This window comes from Pan paniscus, chromosome 5 (genome assembly GCF_029289425.2).
Source record: "Pan paniscus chromosome 5, NHGRI_mPanPan1-v2.0_pri, whole genome shotgun sequence".
Taxonomy (NCBI): Eukaryota; Metazoa; Chordata; class Mammalia; order Primates; family Hominidae; genus Pan; species Pan paniscus.
Genome location: NC_073254.2, coordinates 16,347,119 through 16,366,122, shown reverse-complemented (window position 1 = coordinate 16,366,122; position 19,004 = coordinate 16,347,119). Strand labels below are relative to the sequence as shown.

The 19,004-nt window shown below is 44.1% G+C and overlaps 1 protein-coding gene across 3 annotated transcripts in view; it reads left to right on the top strand.

Moving 5' to 3' along the window:
* Positions 1–19,004, top strand: part of GMDS (GDP-mannose 4,6-dehydratase) — a 697,044-nt gene that overhangs the window by 509,670 nt on the left and 168,370 nt on the right. For all 3 annotated transcript variants that reach the window (XM_063605120.1, XM_003805565.5, XM_063605119.1), the window contains exon 8: positions 8,495–8,613. In XM_063605120.1, the coding sequence (XP_063461190.1) occupies positions 8,495–8,613 (119 nt within the window). The remainder of the gene's footprint in view (positions 1–8,494; positions 8,614–19,004) is intronic.

Genomic DNA, 19,004 nt, shown 5'->3' with positions numbered 1-19,004 from the left:
GTGTCTCCCAGTCAGGAGGCACAGGGGTCAGGGACCCACTTGAGGAGGCAGTCTGTCCCTTAGCAGAGCTCAAGTGTTGTGCTGGGAGATCCGCTGCTCTCTTCAGAGCCGGCAGGCAGGAACGTTTAAGTCTGCTGAAGCTGCACCCACAGCCACCCCTTTCCCCAGGTGCTCTGTCCCAGGGAGATGGGAGTTTTATCTATAAGCCCCTGACTGGGGTTGCTGCCTTTCTTTCAGAAATGCTCTGCCCAGAGAGGAGGAATCTAGAGAGGCAGTCTGGCCACAGCAGCTTTGCCAAGCTGCGGTGGGCTCCGCCGCATTTGAACTTCCTGATGGCTTTGTTTACACTGTGAGGGGAAAACCACCTACTCAAGCCTCAGTAATGGCGACGCCCCTTCCCCCACCAAGCTCTGGCATCCCAGGTCGACTTCATACTGCTGTGCTGGCAGCGGGAATTTCAAGCCAGTGGATCTTAGCTTGCTGGGCACCATGGGGGTGGGATCTGCTGAGCAAGACAACTTGGCTCCCTGGCTTCAGCCCTCTTTCCAGGGGAGTGAACGGTTCTTTCTCACTGGTGTTCCAGGCACCACTAGGATATGAAAAAAAACCTCCTGCAGCTAGCTCGGTGTCTGCCCAGTTTTGTGCTTGAAACCCAGGGCCCTGGTGGTATAGGCACCCGAAGGAATCTCCTGGTCTGTGGGTTGCAAAGACCGTGGGAAAAGCGTAGTATCTGGGCCGGAATCCACAGTTCCCCATGGCACAGTCCCTCAAGGTTTCCCTTGGCTAGGGGATGGAGTTCCCCAACCCCTTGCACTTCCCATGTGAGGGAATGCCCCACCCTGCTTCGGCTCACCCTCCATGGGCTGCACCCACTGTCTAACCAGTCCCAATGAGATGAGCCAGGTACCTCAGTTGGAAATGCAGAAATCACCTGCCTTCTGCATTGATCTCACTGGCAGCTCCAGAGTGGAGCTGTTCCTATTCAGCCATCTTCAAGAAATATATTTTTAAATGACTAAATATAAGGACATTTTCATTCAACACTCCTTTTTTTGAAACCCTCTGAAATCAAGAAAAATAATAAAGAGGAAACTTCTGCTTCATTATAACAATTAAATTGGACACAACTTGAAATATGAGGTATTAATAATTTGAGGCTGGTGGCTCAGTCCTTTAGTCCCAGCCCTTCGGGAGGCCAAGGCAGGAAGATTTCTTGAGGCCAGGAACAATGTAGCCCATACATACATTTTTAGTATTTTTGTATACTAAAAATTAAAAGCATTAGCCAAGTGTGGTGATGCATGCCTGTAGTCCCATCTACTTGGAAGGCTGAAGCTGGAGGATCACTTGAGTCCAGGAGTTCAAGGCTGCAGTGAGCTACGATCATGCCACGGCACTACAGTCTGGGTGACAGGGTAAGACCCTGTCTACAAAAAAAATGAAAAAGTATTTGAGACAGATACCATGACATTTGAAGAAAATTTAGAGCAGATGTTAGGAACTATACACACAGGCTATGAATTTTGCACAAAATAATTTCAGTCCTAAAAAACCCATAAAATAGTATTACCTATTAGAGAGAAGCGGAAACTATCCTCATAGATACCCACTTGTACACTACACAGTGGCAAGAAGGTGTTGCTGAAGGAGAAGACGATTTCTTTTTTTTATATTTAATTTTTTTTTTTTGAGATAAAGTCTCTGTCACCCATGCTGGAGTGCAGTGGCACGATCTCAGCTCACTGCCACCTCCGCCTCCAGGGTTCAAGCGATTCTTGTGCCTCAGCCTCCCAAGTGGCTGGGATTACAGGTGCCCCCGCCCCCACCACACCCAGCTAAGTTTTGTATTTTTTGTAGAGACGGGGTTTTGCCATGTTGGCCAGGCTGGTCTTAAACTCCTCACCTCAAGATATCCTCCTGCCTCCGCCTCCCAAAGTGCTAAGATTGCAGGTGTGAGCCACTACACCCAGCCAGAAGCCAATTTTATTGTCACTGGCATAACCTCCCAGCCAAGGAACACTGCAGATTGTGATCTGGGGTAAAGGCAAAGTGAAAGCAAACATCGCCAGAGAGCACCAGGGCAGCCCTACAATTCATGGGCTCCTTTCCACTAATCACACTCACCAGCAAAATCTTGAGAAATTGTGGCAGCCACGTCCTGGGGCAAAGCATGCAATGAAGTTGGTAGAGGGCTTTCAGAGGAGCCTGAATTAAAGCTGCAGGCTGTCCTCAGTGTACTTTCCTGTTCCCCCTCCTAAGATTCTTCAGGGAACAGCCAGCCTTGTTCAAGTATAATAATAAGTAGAAAGGCACTACCCCAGAATCTATGCTTGAGTGTGAGTGGGGAAAGGATTGCAAGAAGAAGAAAAGGAACATAAGCAAACAGATGCATTGTGCATATCATAAGGGGTATCATTCAAAAAAATTAGCAGCTGGACCTTGGGTAATTGTTCTCTGTAGAGTCAAAGAAATTACAGGCAACATATTTTTGTTAAGTTTGCTGAAAGCAAAGGTGGGCAAATCATAGTCCATGGGCCCTGTAACTGTTTTATTGGAACACAGTCATACCCATTTGATTCCATTTTGTCCATGGCTGTTTTGTGCTACAACAGCAGAGAAACAGAGACCAAGTGGTTCACAAACCTAAAATACTTACTATCTGGCTTTATAAGAAAAAAGTTGTCTGTCCCCTGGCTTAAATAAAGTCACAAAAAGATAAAAAGCAACCTGGTAGTAAACAGGAAAAGTATGGAAGAGAAAAAAACCCTTATAGAAATTGAAACCATGTTACCAACAAAATATAAAATAAATTTTACTAAAACAATCAGGTGAACAGGCTGGAGGAAATCATATAAATTAATGTGAAACAAAACCCAAAAATGATTAGCCTGGAGGTGATAGATGTAAAAGATAGAACAAAAGAGATATATGCATAATTGGTGTGCATGAAAAAGAAATGGAATAGAAGAGATAAGATATATTCAAAGATAAATAGAAGAAATAAATATATAACTAGAATCTGCAAATTGAAAGAATAGATAATATCCTAGAAAACTGATTCAGAATGATTAATACAAGACTAGGAGCTGTTCGATTTTATATTGTTTCTAGGGAAGAGAAACATTAACCCCAACCTGGAGTTTTTAGCTGTGTATTCCTGGCTAGAGTTAAAAGATAAAGGGCAAAACAAATTTTGACATTGCCTCTTTCTTTCAGTACATATGGTGTTGATATAGAATGATATGTTAGCAAAGAAAGAAGCAAGAGCTATATGGCTTTCTGGGTTGTGTTCTTTTATTTTTGGTCCTTTAATTAATTTATTATCTTTTTTTTTCTGTTCAGTAACCTCGTATCTTTAAAACGTCTAAAAGTCCCTTAATCTAAGGAATCCGTGTGACACAGCGTTTTTGCCCAGGAAGAAAATAGACATAGCCATAAGGCCAGACTTTGGTTTTACACTGTTTGTTTTTATTGGTATAGTTTTATTAATTAAAACTAACCCAAAGACCTAAGACCTACCTATGTGAATTCCACAAAGAATAAGGCCTGGCTGACCACAAAACTACTGGAGGTCCTGATTCAAACTAAATACCAGGCTGCCATCATGAAAACAGCTACTAAATAATGTTTAGAGATGAAATGCACGTGAATGGGTACACACTGGGCATCCTTTCTCTGGAACTTTAATTTCCATTTGTTCAAATTTCCATGATTTTTATTAGAGTTATTTCATACATGTTCTCCCCTGAAATGCGTATACATACATAAGTGTGTGTGTGTATGTGTGTGTGCGTATGTGTATGTGTAGTTTTAAGGTTTTTGTGACAGTAGCACGTAAAGCACAAAAGCACCAGGGTGAAAAAGTAACAGTCAAATAGACATAGTTAAACATAACCTTCATTAACAAATCTTGTTATTCATGGATGCCAGCTCAGTTAATAAGTGTTTTTGGCTTGGATACTGAACTGGAGGTTAACGTCGAGGTGGAAGCAATTGTAGAATCCAGATTTTTAAGACAAACACACATCCCACCACAGAAGGCATGCACGGAATCAGGTGTAGTCAGTCAGGTGTGGTGATGCACTTTGAGTGTTCTCCTTCATTGGTCCAGCTCTGAACAGCCACCAGAGCTGGCAGCTTCCCAAGCAGGGGAGTGGCCCTTCCTGAGCCTCCCAAACCACTTCTGCATCCACCCCTCAAATTACCAAATGGGAGACTGTGAGAGAGGAGTATTTTGATTTGACATTTTAAAATTTAAGTTTTGTAGGCTGGGAGCGGTGGCTCACACCTGTAATCTCAGCACTTTGGGAGGCTGAGGCCGGCAGATCACAAGGTCAGGAGTTCAAGACCAGCCTGACCAACATGGTGAAACCCCATCTCTACTAAAAATACAAAAATTAGCTGGGTATAGTGGCGCACAACTATAATCCCAGCTACTCGGGAGTCTGAGGCAGGAGAATCGCTTGAACCCGGGAGGCGGAGGTTGCAGTGAGCCGAGATTGTGCCACTGTACTCCAGCCTGGGCGACAGAGCAAGATTCTGTCTCAAAAAATAAATAAATAAATAAATAAAATTAAAGTTTTATTTTTACTTCTCCAAATTGGATTTGTAGAACAGATAGATTAATTATATACTTACAGAAGAGTACGTGTCCAAATTTAAGTAATATTTATACCCATCTTGACTCGGCCATCAAAAGTCAATGGTCTGGAGTCAGATTTCCCTTGAACTTCATTTGCTTAAAAGCAAAATGAATGCAAGACATGATTTGAAAACTGCCCTGTTTTTTTGGCAATTAAGGGACATTTTTATGTTAAAGAATCTAAAGCCCTGGCACATTCCTTAACTGATTTGCTTTCCTCTCTGTGAGATGGATTAAAAAACAGGAGATTTTTTTCATGTGCACTGGTAATCAGGTCAGGACTGAAAGTAAATAAGTATTTGAGGAAGTGGACAAGTCAGTCACATCCTCAAAGGACACCAAAAGAATGCAGGAAGACTGTCTTTTTCCTCCTTCATTCCTTGAGAGACAGAGAAGACTGACCTCTAAAACATGTAACCTCAACACTGTTTCTCTAGTCAGAAGCCAAAGCTGGGTGGCGATTTGATCACAGAGTGTGGCCTGGCCATGTCATGGGTCATGTGGTCCAGCATGTGAACAGGAAGGTGAGAACGGGTGAACTTTTGCCTCAGTTGTGCCATCCATCAGGGAATCAATGGAGCACATCAACGTGTGCAGCTGTATAAGGAGGCGGATGGCTGCGTCCTTCTCACACAGGGGCCTTTGTCTCCTGGACATGATCTAGCATTACGACGGGATGCACTCAGCCTCGGCTTTGTGGTGAATTACTAACCCATTATCACACCAGAACACAGGATCGTTTATCTTCTAATCCAGAGTGTCACCTGTTCTTCATTTACCAGTCAATAACCATTAATTATGCTCAGTGGAAATTTAAACAAAGCCCTATCCCTCTGTTGAAACCAGTAAACTATTCAGTAATAACAAATAAATCTGGAGTTGTATATCCTTTCTCTTCTCATTCCCAGACTGGAGTCTGGTACAATATGAACTTTAGAGGAAATGCCTAGAAATTGATAGGTCAAAGGCCACAGATAGTCTGATGGAGAAGAAAAGAGCAGATTCTTGGCTCTTGCTCTAGTGAAAGGAGAGGCCCTGACTGATCCCTAGATTCCTGCCGGGAACAAAACAAGCACCAGGGGCCCTGGGCCGGTGTTTAAAGTGATCCACCATTAACCAACAGTCATATTTCTCCTTACATTTCTAGCACGTCCTTGCCTTCTTTCACATGACTAAAAATAGGACTTTTTTGAGACCATTCTAACACAGCGGACTGTTTCTAAAGAAGTAAAATAAGCTGAGTGGTCCTGAAAGACCTATTTGAAATGTTATTTTTAGAATGGAAATTTGAGTCAAACACATTAAAGTGTATTTACCCCCTTACATCTAATCCCGCAGAAGAACGTTCAGATAGGAACTCTAGCCATAAGCATCATTTAATTTTTCCTAAAAATTCTGAAGGTATTTTGGCAAAAGCCAAAATAAGTTTCTGTGTGTGTGTGTGTGCACGTGTGCCTCTGTGTGTGTCCACGGGTACACTCGTGCGCCCACTTGGGTGAAGTGGGAGGCTCAGCTTAGTTGGGAAGGGGGCCAAAGGGCAGGCCCGATCCCGGTGAAGCCACCATACTGTGTGCATTGGAATTCATTCCAGTGGCTAGACTTGGGACCCTGGTCCGGGACCTAGAGAGAGGTCAGCATTCCCAGACAGATGAGGAGACAGGGCGTTCCAGGCCGCGGGAATTTCACTTGCAGGCACAGACCTACAAGGAGCAGCTGCTCACTAGGCCTCTGCTCATGCACACAGGCCTTGGTGCCCCTTTCAGAAAGACACCTTGGGGAACTTCTTGACAAACGGTGCCGAGCCTGGGCTGTACTTCAGATCTCATTGCTCTCCTCAGCCCCCAGTGTTTAACAGCGTTCAGGGAGCTACCAAGCCATTATAGACTCCATCTGCTTGTGTGGACTATCCCAAAACAGTGAACAACTTGTATTTCATGCCTTTTAAAAGCTCATGCTTTATCATTAGTAGTAGTAGTGGTAGTATAACATTTAAAAAGTCTTGTGGCTCAGTTCACCAACCATGATTTCTTAAGGCAAAATGAAATTGCAGGTATTCCATTAATGTGAACAAATATGTCTTCTCGCCAAGATAATTTCATCCGTCAGTTACTTTATAGAATATCACTGACTTGAAACTATTACCATTGTCCCAACCAGCATGCCACATCTCCAAAGCATGTAAAATAGATCAAAATCTTGTCTTCCATATGATTTAAAACAATCTTGTAATAGACCAAAAATACAAAAACATACACAGGAAATAAGTTCAGGTAAAAGAGAAATTATTTTAAATTTTATTTTTTAGAAGATTTCTACAAATTCCAATGAATAAAAAGGAAATTAAACTTTTTTGGTGGCATTTTCTAAGAGAAAATAGGCTGGCTCATTGATTTTAGCAACTTCTTGTTTTTGGCTTATCAAGGAACAACTTAGGGAGACGCAAACCAAACAGTTTTGTTTAAATTTTGCTGGAACGACAGTTCGATGCACATATCATTGGAGGCTGTGTTATAATTAAGTCCTTACTGTTTTTACCTATTTTATTTTGAGAAGTGGGTGGAAGTGATGAAAAAATAGAGATTGATTTTTTTGTTGTTTTGCTTCAAACTTTTTTGAAGAGACATATTCCTGTTGGATTCCTGCTACACTTATTTTTTTTTTTAAATCTTCATCTCCTATCAGTATTAAAAAAAAAAAAAATCTTTAAGGTGCAATTGCAAGATACAGGAACTCCAGGCCTATCTGCTGTTGGTAAAAGCTAACCACGGGGAGCGGGGCTGTGCTGGTGCCACCAGTCAGTATCTTGGACATGCAGTAGCATTTTTGCCCACCAGACTCCTGGCTCCTACTGAGAAAGTGAACCTGTATAGACATCCATTTTTTTTTTTTTTTTTTTTTAGATGGAGTCTAGCTCTGTCGCCCAGGCTGGAGGGCAGTGGCGCGATCTCGGCTCACTGCAAGCTCCGCCTCCCGGGTTCACGCCATTCTCCTGCCTCAGCCTCCCGAGTAGCTGGGACTACAGGCGCCCGCCACCACGCCCGGCTAATTTTTTTGTATTTTTAGTAGAGACGGGATTTCCCCGTGGTCTCGATCTCCTGACCTCGTGATCCACCCGCCTCGGCCTCCCAAAGTGCTGGGATTACAGGCGTGAGTCACCGCACCCGGCTAGACATCCATTTTGATGTGGAAGTTGAGCCCCTGGCCTTGAAATGCTGCCTTTTGAACCCATTAACTCTGGTATAAATGTTTTCATTGCCTCTCAGACAGCTTTTTTATAATAGTAGTACTCTCCATTACGTGGTTGTTTTTCCATTAATGATTCCCACTTACTTTGTTTTTTGACTAGTACCTTCTCAACTTTATTGTTCAAAAATTAAGTTCTACTTTTGAGGACAAATACTTGTCTTTAAATGGTTTTTTTCCTTGACTACTATCTATGATACGAAGAAAAATTAAACAGTGCTTTTAGAACTGCTCTTTTTGTCAATAATACCATAAAAAGGTTATTTGCCATAGACACTGCTTCCCATCACATTCCTCTACGGTGTGGTCTGAGGGCCTGCACCATGAGAATCACCTGGGATGTTAAGGATAAATATTCTGAGAGAGAATCTCCAGGCCTCTGAGCCCACCCCTCTACGGCTGCAGCCCTGGCATCCACACCAAGAAGTTCCTCATATTATTCGGATGCTCAGTAAAAGTTGGGAGCCATTGCTGTTGTGCTTAGAATATGGTATGAAATTCACGCTCATGTTCCAGCTGTCTGTGTCCATATCTGATTATGTGCACTGGAAAACAATGTGTGGCCACTGAGTGTGACTTCAAAGTGAACTTGCCTCTCTTTCCCTCTAGGCTATGTGGTTGATGTTGCAGAATGACGAGCCGGAGGACTTCGTGATAGCTACTGGGGAGGTCCATAGTGTCCGGGAATTTGTGGAGAAATCATTCTTGCACATTGGAAAAACCATTGTGTAAGTATACCTGAGAAATGACCACTTGTAGCTCTCTGGCAGGTATGCACCTGCGCTTGCTGAAGCCTCGGTTCTGGCTGTCATCTTCCCCCTTCACTCTCCTGAAGAGCAATACAGAAAGTTTCAGTGTAGAGTGGGGCCTTTGCCCTGCTCTGCATCCAGCCCTACTTGTGTTATTTGTCAAATGTTGGTCAGCATCGAAACCAAGTTTTTCCACATTTCTTTCATCTTTCTTTTAAGATGTTTTTGGCCAGGCGCGGTGGTTCACGCCTGTAATCCCAGCACTTTGGGAAGCCGAGACAGGAGGATCATGAGGTCAGGAGTTCAAGACCAGCCTGACCAACATGGTGAAACCCCGTCTCTACTAAAACTACAAAAATTAGCCGGGCGTGGTGGTGCGCGCCTGTTATCCCAGCTACTCAGGAGGCTGAGGAAAGAGAACCGCTTGAACCCGGGAGGCAGAGATTGCAGTGAGCTGAGATCACGCCATTGCACTCCAGCCTGGGTGAAAGAGCAAGACTCCATCTTAAAAAAAAAAAAAAAAGATGTTTTTACTTTCATTTATTTTTAAATACTATTTTACTTTATTTTTTTTAGTTTTAAATGTTTTATCTCAATATAAGCACCTTCTTTTTTTTTTTTTTTTTTGAGACAGAGTCTTGCTCTGTTGCTCAGGCTGGAGTGCAGTGGTGCGATCTCGGCTCACTGCAACCTCCGCCTCCCAGGTTCAAGCAATTCTCCTGCCTCAGCCTCCCAAGTAGCTGGGATTACAGGCATGCCCCACCATGCCCAGCTAATTTTTGTATTTTTAGTAGAGATGGGGTTTCATTGTGTTGACCAGGCTAGTCTTCGAACTCCTGACCTCAGGTGATCCACCCGCCTTGGCCTCCCAAAGTGCTGGGATTACAGGCATGAACCACCACGCCTGGCCAAAAACATCTTAAAAGAAAGATGAAAGAAATTTGGAAAATTTTCCAAATTTCTTTCATCATGTTATGTGAAAGAAGCCAGACACAGAATGACAAGTACTGAATGATATCACTCCTGTGAAATCTAAAGAAAGATGATAGAGAAGCAGAGAGTAGAATGGTGCTTACCAGAAGCTGAGGAAGGGATGGGTGGAAAGAGGCTGGGGAGAGAATGGTAAATGGGTACAAAGTAACAATAAGATAGGAGAAATAAGTTCTGGTATTCTGTTGTACAATAGGGTGTCTAAGGTTAACAATACCTATTGTATATGTCAAAATAGCTGGAAGAGAGAATTTTTAATGTTGTCACCAGAAAGAAATATGTGCATGAGCTGATAGAGATACACTAACTACCCTGAATGGATCATTATACAACATATACATGTGTCAAAATATCAAAATGTACCCCATAAATGTGTACAATTATAATGTGTCAACTAAAATTTTAAAAACAAAAATAAGAACACTCAGAAAAAGAGATACTGCCCAATTATTTTGTGAACATTTTGTCTCAATATACTTCCAATTTTATGAAAAAATATTGACAATTCGTGGCCAAGAGTTACATAAATTTGTTTTGCATGAAAACTTTGTGCAGGAAACTAATGACATTAATTATAGAAAATTAAGGCAAAAATAAGATCTTTTACAAATTTTACGTATAATATGGGGAGTTGGAAAACAGCATAAAGATAAGAAGCAAGAAGATATAAAATAATCTTTGAAGTGTAATTTGGTTATGTTGATTCTTTTGGCCTTCTATTTTATTTTTTAAAGAAGATACCTCATTTTTCAAAAAAAAAAAACTGGGCTTCTTCTCTTGTGGACTTAAAAATGCATTGTTGGATTGATTATGTTTGGAATTGAGGTTTTTTTTTATACCTTTCAAATATAAATTTATGTTGCTTCTAAGTAACCCTCCTTTTTTTTTTTTTTTTTTTTTTTTTTTTTTTTTTTTTGAGACGGAGTCTCACTCTGTCCCCCAGGCTGGAGTGCAGTGGCACGATCTTGGCTCACTACAACCTCCGCCTGCTGGGTTCCAGTGATTCTCCTGCCTCAGCCTCCCAAGTAGCTTACAGGCATGCACCACCACGCCCGTCTAACTTTTGTATTTTTAGTAGAGACGGGGTTTTACTATATTGGCCAGGCTGGTCTCAAACTCCTGACCTCAAGTGATCCGCCCACCTCGGCTTCCCAAAGTGCTGGGATTACAGGCATGGGCCACTGCACCCGGCCCAAAAATTTTAATTAAAATGTATAGTTTAGCAGAAATTAATATCTGCCACTCTCATTAATTACTTTTTTTAATAACTCTCAAACGTATTTTAACAAATTTATATTGTATATGTGAATAACACAGATTATACTTAAACAAGTTTAATGAGAAAAATAAGATGTAAGCATAACATCTTATTCTTTAAAAAATATGTGCACTTTTGTTTATGTTCTCTGTAGGAATCAAACATGACATTTTATTATTAGGAGTGTCCTGTTATGCTCCAAAAGTTGCGAAGGATGATACGCATGAATTATTTTTTAAATGTGTGAAGTATCTATGCTAATAAAGGCTTAAGCATAGTGAAACTATTTAGTACTATATTAGGAAAGGGAGAAAAGTGAATGGACTTTCCCAGCAGTCAGAGTTCTTCTGTTTTTCAGGAACTGAAACTGAACTCAGAGTAGCCTTAGGTACCTGGTGCTGCTTCAGGGCCCCTCTGCTTCTTGGCTCCAGTGCCCTGGGATGTTGCCTCCATCCCTCAGCTGCTCCCCATGGCAGAGGGCAGTCTAGACTGCCTTTCTGGGGACACAGCCTCACACGGTCAAAAGAGGAATAGAACCTTTAAGAACAATCCACTTAGAAAAATCCTGAGGAAGGACTGTGGCTGGCCCTTGTGGGTCCTGCAGTTATCCCTAGACCTGTCGCTGTAGCCAGCGTGGGACTGGATCCCAGGCCTTGGCCTGTTTTCAGGGTGTGAGGATTCTGGGATGAGCAGCCCCACTGAAAGTCCACTGTTTGAATGCGGGCGAGCAGGGTCTTCCCCTATAGCAGGATGCTATTGCAGAAGAACAGCAGGATGTGCTCCAAGACAGACAGAGACAGCCCATGCTCGCCGCGGCACGCAGGGAGTGGTTAGGCGAGCCTGGAGGCATGCCAGGAGCCGCACCCCTACTGTGTTTAATTTCCAGGGCTGGGGCACTATTGCACTGAGAAGGAAACTGAGGCACAGTGCAGTTCAGTGCTCTCCCCAGGTCACACAGCAAGGGAGTAGCAGAGCCAGGGTCTGAAATGAGTATTTTGTGACCCAAGACGCTCCTCTTTCCTTTATGTGCACTTTTTATCCTTCTTGTTCATATGCTGTCAAAAAAACTTTGTGATAGGATATTTGCGGTGAACACAGACCCAGGTCTTCATGCCTGTGGGCATCGTCTCCTTCCCAGGTTATCCTCAGTGCTCTCAACAGCTGAGGGTGCTCTGTAAATACTTAATTAAGCACAAGTGGATATCCCAAAAGCCAGCTTATCCAGAAAGTCCTCCCAGAAACACCCACTGTCACCCTGATTTCCGCAGATTTCATGGTTAGCCTTATTCCCTCTCATATGGTGGGGACAGCTTGAGGGAAACCACCATGCTTCCTCCCTAGAGGCTTGTTGGAGCTGTCCAGCTAAGGATGAGGAGGATCTGCATTCAGCCGAGAACATGGAGAGGGAGAGGAGCGATTGATTTGAGTCTTAGAATCAGCGGGATTTGGTGAGCAGCCAGATGTAGAGGGTGAAGGACAGCCAAGCTCTCTAGTCTCATTAGCATTGCCATTAATTAAGCTAGAAAGCTTTCTGCTAGCTCAGAGTTCTACTTGTTGTGCTTTGTGTGCTGGCCTCATATTACATGAGGCTACACCGTATCAGACACACCAATCAGCATCTGGAACATTCTCACTTTTGCTATTCTAAGATCTGCTGTCTCTTCCCATTTTTGCTATCGTTTTTAAAATTTATCCGTTGTAATGTTCTCCGAAAAGGCTTGACACGTGTCGCCATCTGTATATTTAGAATCGACACAGATATTTCCTCTTGAAGTCTTTGACATCACTTGAGTAATTTGAATAATTTTTGTTTTGCATTTATTAGAAAATAGCACATTAATTTGAGTTTGGGTTAGTAGAAGATATTCGGGGAAGCAGATCAGTACCACATGCAGTCCTGATAAAATGTAAGGTAACGTTTTAAATTCTTACACAGTCATTTGTATTGAGAAAGGCAGCCTTATGACAACTGCTTTCTTTTGATAGCATCTGTGTGTGTGTCTGTGTGTGTGTATGTGTGTATATGTGTGTGTATGTGTCTGTATGTGTGTGTATGTGTATCTGTGTGTGTATGTGTGTGTATGGGTGTGTGGTGTGTGTGTATATGTGTGGTGTGTGTGTGGTGTGTGTGGTATGTGTGTATGTGTGTGGTGTATGTGGTGTGTGTGTGGTGTGTGTATGTGTGTGTATGTGTATCTGTGTGTATGTGTGGTGTGTGTGTTTGTGGTGTGTGTGTATGTGTATGTATGTGTATCTGTGTGTGTGTGTGGTGTGTATGTATCTGTGTGTGGTGTGTGGTGTGTATGTGTGTGGGGTTGTGTGTGTATGTATGTGTGTATGTGTGCGTATCTGTGTGCGTATGTGTGTGTTTGTGGCGTGTCTTTGTGGTGTGTGTGTATGTGTATGTATGTGTGTATGTATGTGTATCTGTGTGTGGTGTGTGTGTATCTGTGGTGTGTGTATGTGTGTGTGTGTATGTATGTGTATCTTTGTGTGTGTGGTGTGTGTGTATCTGTGTGTGTATCTGTGTGTGTGTTTGTGGTGTGTGTGTATGTGTGTGTATCTTTGTGTGTGTGGTGTGTGTGTGTTTGTGTGTAGTGTGTGTATGTGTGTGTATCTGTGTATGTGTGTGTGGAGCACATTGCATTGTTGGGGCTCTTTTTAGTGCTGTGTTTTGTTTTTCCTTTTGCATCAACTTACCACTAAGTATGTAGTGTGAAAAGGAAACACTTTTCTCCCACAATTAAGATGATAGTAGGATAACCCAAACAGGCAAATACTTGTCTTGACTAGTTTTCTGTCATTAATCTTGTTAAATTTTGAGAAGAGAGTTGTAAGAGTACCCTACAACCAGGTGAGAACCAACATCTGCTGCTTGTTGTCATTGTGGCAGGTGGGTAATGTTTCAGACATGGAAATTGTTATTGTAGTCTGTGGTACTGAATTTACATTTTCAGTAAAAGTAACAAGGGCAACATTGTTATACATCAGAAAAGAAACCCATTTCTAAAATCCTCCTGGCAGAGGTAACAAGCTGTTTTGTGCTCATGCACCTTGCTCCCTTCATTTGACACTGTTTCCTGATGGATGGGATTTCTGGACCCTGGGTCCTAAGCTGAAGCCTCTGGAGGCCGATCTTGAAGACAGCTCCTGAGAAGGAAGGCCTGGCAGCGGGTTCCAGGGGGTGGATCCTGCAGCCAGTGTTGCTACTGTAATGCATTCCTCGGGAATTTGCAGAGCTTGGGACTGTCAGACTCACTGGGGGAGAGCACATCCCTCCACTCAGTCAGTTGTTGGTGATGAACAGAACTCTCATGTAATGAGCCATACTTCTAAGGGTTCTATGTAGGGGCAAAGTCAGGAGAAGGAAACTCACTGCAGCTCTGTATTATTCCCTAACCTTTCAATGTGGTGTGTTGACCAGCCACCTTTGATCCCTGAGATAGATTTAACTCCCACCTCAGCAGCTTGCCAAAGCTTCTTTTGATGTCCGTGCTATGACCAGGTTGAGTAAAATCTGTGACACTGAGTGATGGAAATATAACTCACCTTCATTCATCGTCACTCAAAATCCCCATCGGAGCTAGAAAAAGCAGTCATGCTGAGAAAACCTGCGTAGAGTCCCATGAGAACTTTCTGGAGAGACTCTAAAGGGACTCACACCTTCAGGAGTATTCACATTATATTTGGTCATCATAAAGAGGTTGGACTTTTCATAGAAGCTTCAAGTGACCGTTTAAATGCGGTTTTCTTCTCTTTTTCTTCTCACTTTCTTCCTCTCTGTCTCTCTACCTCCCTCCTGGAAATCTGAATCCTACTATCATTTATGTTTCTGAACTTCTAAGATGCTTAGATTTTTAACCCTTAAAAAACAAAATACTACAACATAAGGTGATGTTGTAGTGCCTTTGTTGGAGCAACAGACTCTTGAATTATTGGCACCTGCAAGATCTAAATTGAGCCCTGATGTCATGCTGGGCTGTGGGTCTGAGGCAACCCTCATTCCATTTCATAGGCAGTTGATGCAATTCACTAGGTCGCGGGCCCATTTTCCTTCTGAACTAAGGGTCTGTTAGATCCTCAGAATAACTGCTGCCTTCATAAGTACCTAAACAGCTGGCACAGCACCTCACACCTCTTAGATGCTCTATAAATGTGTTATTTGCTCATCTAATTTCCTCTCAATGCCAAACTAATCAAAGAGAATTGAAAGAGATTTCCTAGCCCTGGAGAAATATAGACTCTAATTGGGTGTCAATAAGAACACATTATTTACAAATATCTGTGCAAATATGAAGACATTGTGCAAATTTATTATATTGATACTGAAGTAACAGCCTCACAATCATGATTGGAGTTATGTCTGCAGAAAGTTAGATGTAAGCTGGACCTTGTCCAGATTGGGAGATACGGATGATAGGAAGGAGGAAGACATTCCAGGTGGGTGGGAGGGCATGAGAAAAGGCATGGAGGCAGGAGCTAGTGCGTTGTGTGTGGGCACTGGGTAAGCTGATGAGCGAGGGTGGAACAGCCTGGCCACACTGGGCTCGTCAAATGCCTGCTCCTACAGTTCCGTCTGCTTCTCCTGGCCACTTCCCACTCATTCTTCAGGTCTTAGCTTAGGCATCCTCCCTCTGACCAACACCCTGCCTCCACCTAGTCTGTGCTAGGTGCCTACCTCCTGGCTCTGACAGCACCCTGGCTCTCTGCCATCATTCCCTCCCAAGACTGGTGGCCATAGACTGCAGGCTCCTTAAGGACAGAGACATGTCTAGCTTCCACATACCCGTGTCCTTAGCAACTGGCTTAGCTTACTGGCTGGCACCTAGCGGGTGCTTGGTGAAGATTTGTGGGGGTGGGAGGAAGGGAGATGGATAGACACAGTCGTGTAGGTGAAAGAGGTACAGATGCAGATGGCCCAGAGCAGTGGCAGCGACTCTGGGGGTACTTGGGCACTGGTCGTTTTGGCACTGCCTACTCACTGTGGCCCCCGCAGGAAGCCTCTGTAAGTTTTGCTTCCCCCACACAGCAGAAGCTCCGTCCTTATCCACTGGGGGTGGCTAATATGCCCCAGTTGGGTAAATATAAATGAAGCAGGCAGCTGGAGCGCATGTAATGAGCTGTGCGAGGTAGCATGGACACGCTGAGGCTCTGAAATGCTAGCTCTGCGTCAGAAGATCTGTTCACTGTCATTTTCACAGCCGAGGAGAGCCATCTCTGGTCTTGTCTTCTTGTTACCATTATCATTATTATTATTTGATCTCTTCAGCTACCCTCAGTAGGCACCACCTCCCAAGGCTTTTTCTGTTGAGTTCATCTTCCTAGTCTGACTTCCTAGGGATGAAGCATAAGAAAAGGCTGTTTAGAGGGGAGCCTCCCTATTAAGTAATTTCTCAGTCCTACTGCTAACAAGAAGAAAGCAAGGGAAGTATTGACCAGCTGACCACTCTTACTGAAATTAATGTTTGAGGAGGCCTCCCCACAAAAATGGCCATGCCCTTTTGAGAGGGCACCACACCTTTCTGGCTCAGACCATGTGAAACAGGTGTTGTCTGGGCCCAGGGTGGGGCAGCCCAGAAGCCTGGCTTGGCAGTCTTGGCTCCAGCACCCCTTCCCCACATGCCATCTGTAAATTGTTCAGCCCTGTGAATTTGTGTTCTTCCATTTATGCACTGCAGATGATGGTACTTGCCTGCCTCTTGGCATATGAATTCAGCAAGTGACATTCATAAGGGCCCCACGATAGAGAAATCACAGAATAGATGTAGGCGTTAATCTTAAGAAGTGCCTTCTACATGAACAGCTGTATAATGGATTTAAATTTCACATTTTTTGTTGTAGATGGTTATTCCTTAACTACAACATAACACCTGGGCTTAGTACTGCCAGAAGCCCCTTACTTAGAATAATTATCATAAATAAGATGGAAGAATTCTAGGCATGGATGGAGGCTAACCAGCTTTCATTTCAGTAGCAATGCAAGAGGCCATGCACAGCTGAGGTTCTCGTAGATCCAGGGTTCACCGTTTACACTAGCGCTGTATTTTAAATGTTAGAGTGCTCTGTGATTAAAACAGTGCTTCCCAAGCATGAAAATGGCACCCGCCCTCCTTTCCGCTGTCCCACTAGCAGGTCGCCCTGATGCCCCTTGGAGACTGCCTCCTCCTGGCCTGTGGCCTCAGCCCTTCTGCCTGCTCAAGAGGCTCAGGCTGCCGCTCAGCCTCCCCACTCAGCCCTGGCCCTCTTTTTTTTTTTAAGACAAGAGTCTCACTCTGTCGCCCTGGCTGGAGTGCAGTAGCACGATCTCAGCTCACTGCAACCTCTGCCCCCCAGGTTCAAGCAATCCTCCCACCTCTGCCTCACAAGTGGTTGGGACAATGGGTGCACACCACCACCAGGCCCAGCTGGGACAATAGGTGCACACCACCAGGCCCAGCTAATTTTTGTATTTGGAGACCTAACATGGTTTCACCATGTTGCCCCGACTAGTCTCAAGCTCGTGGCCTCAAGTGATCCCCCTGCCTTGGCTTCCCAAAGTACTGGGATTACAGGCATGAGCCACTGCGTCTGGCCTCTGGCCCTCCTTTGAGGCTCCCTCTCATCTTTTACAGAGGCCCCTTCAGAATCGGGGTCCCTCCAGTCACTGCCTGGCCTCTCTCTCCCCCTGTTCTGCCAAAAGGCATCAAGGAGCCACCTCCACACACAGCCTCACCCCATCCATTCAGCTCCCAACACCCTATCCAAGTAGCTTTCTCTGATGTGCCCAGGGCCCTGCTTGAGTCCCTGCATCCTCCTGACATCTGCCCATCATCACAGTTTGGCAGTGCTGACCGCCCTCCTCCCTGGGCTGCTGAGGTCACGTACTTCACCTTGGCCTGCCTCTTCCCAGGGTGGCCTGCTCTGTCTTCTCTGCAGATTTCATCTGCCCACCCTGTTAGTGGCTTCTGTGGTGGTGCAGGATCTGGAATGTTGATGGAGCCAAAGATGTCATCCCCTCCCCATCCAGAGGCAGGGTGACAGGGGAGTCCTGTAAGGAAGTGCTGGGTCTGTAGCGGAGCTAGTGCGACAGAATACCCATCCCTGGGGCAGAGCTCAGGCTGGGGTGTGCTGAGGCCCATCTTCTTCGTTGCAGTCTCGCTTTCTCTGCAACGTAGAGGGGCCTGCGGGGAGGGGGTTAGTCACTCACATCTGCTACTTACAAAGCTCACATTTATAATTCTTTTTTCCCTTCTTTATTAGATGTTTTTCTCCAGTTACCCCAGCACCTCTAATCATTCTACAGGAGTTCTCACAAATCCCTGCTGTCTGCTACCCTCTGCTTCCTCCCTGCCCATTTCCCTGGCTAAGCCCATCTGCTAGGGAATGTTCTGTGCTCTGCTGTTTGGGGTGCTCTGTGGGCCCTTTCCGACATACAGAAATGTTTGTTGTTCTGCTGTGGTACACTGTCTTATTTAAAGATAATTATTTGTTTCTGGAAATTCTATTGTACTGTATTACAATTATTTTGGCATTTATCTCCATGTTTCCAAATAACATGTCGTTATTGATTTTGCCCTTCTAGGACTTATCTGTTGGCCTCCTCTTATTCAAAACAAGAGTTTTGCTCTCTTTTTCTCCCCTTGACCCATCCCTCCGTTCTCTTAATACTCAATTGTTATATTTTAATTTTAGAGTCAAGTCAATATTTAGTGCTACATTACCATGACTGACGAATGCTATGCATTCCAGTAAACCACATGTATTTTATCTTTTTTTATTTTTATTTGTTTATTTGTTGAGACGGAGCCTCGCTCTGTCACCAGGCTGGAGTGCAGTGGTGCGATCTGGGCTCACTGCAACCTCTGCCTCCTGGGTTCAAGCGATTCTTCTGCCTCAGCCTCCCGAGTAGCTGGGACTACAGGTGCCCGCCACCACGCCTGGCTCATTTTTTGTATTTTTAGTAGAGACAGGGTTTCACCATGTTGGCCAGGATGGTCTTGAACTCCAGACCTTGTGATCCACATGCCTCGGCCTCCCAAAGTGCTGGGATTACAGGCGTAAGCCACCATGCCCGTCCTATTTTATCTTCTATGTACAATTGTCATTTGTTTACTGTAGAGCTAACAGATGCCTTCTTTCTCTG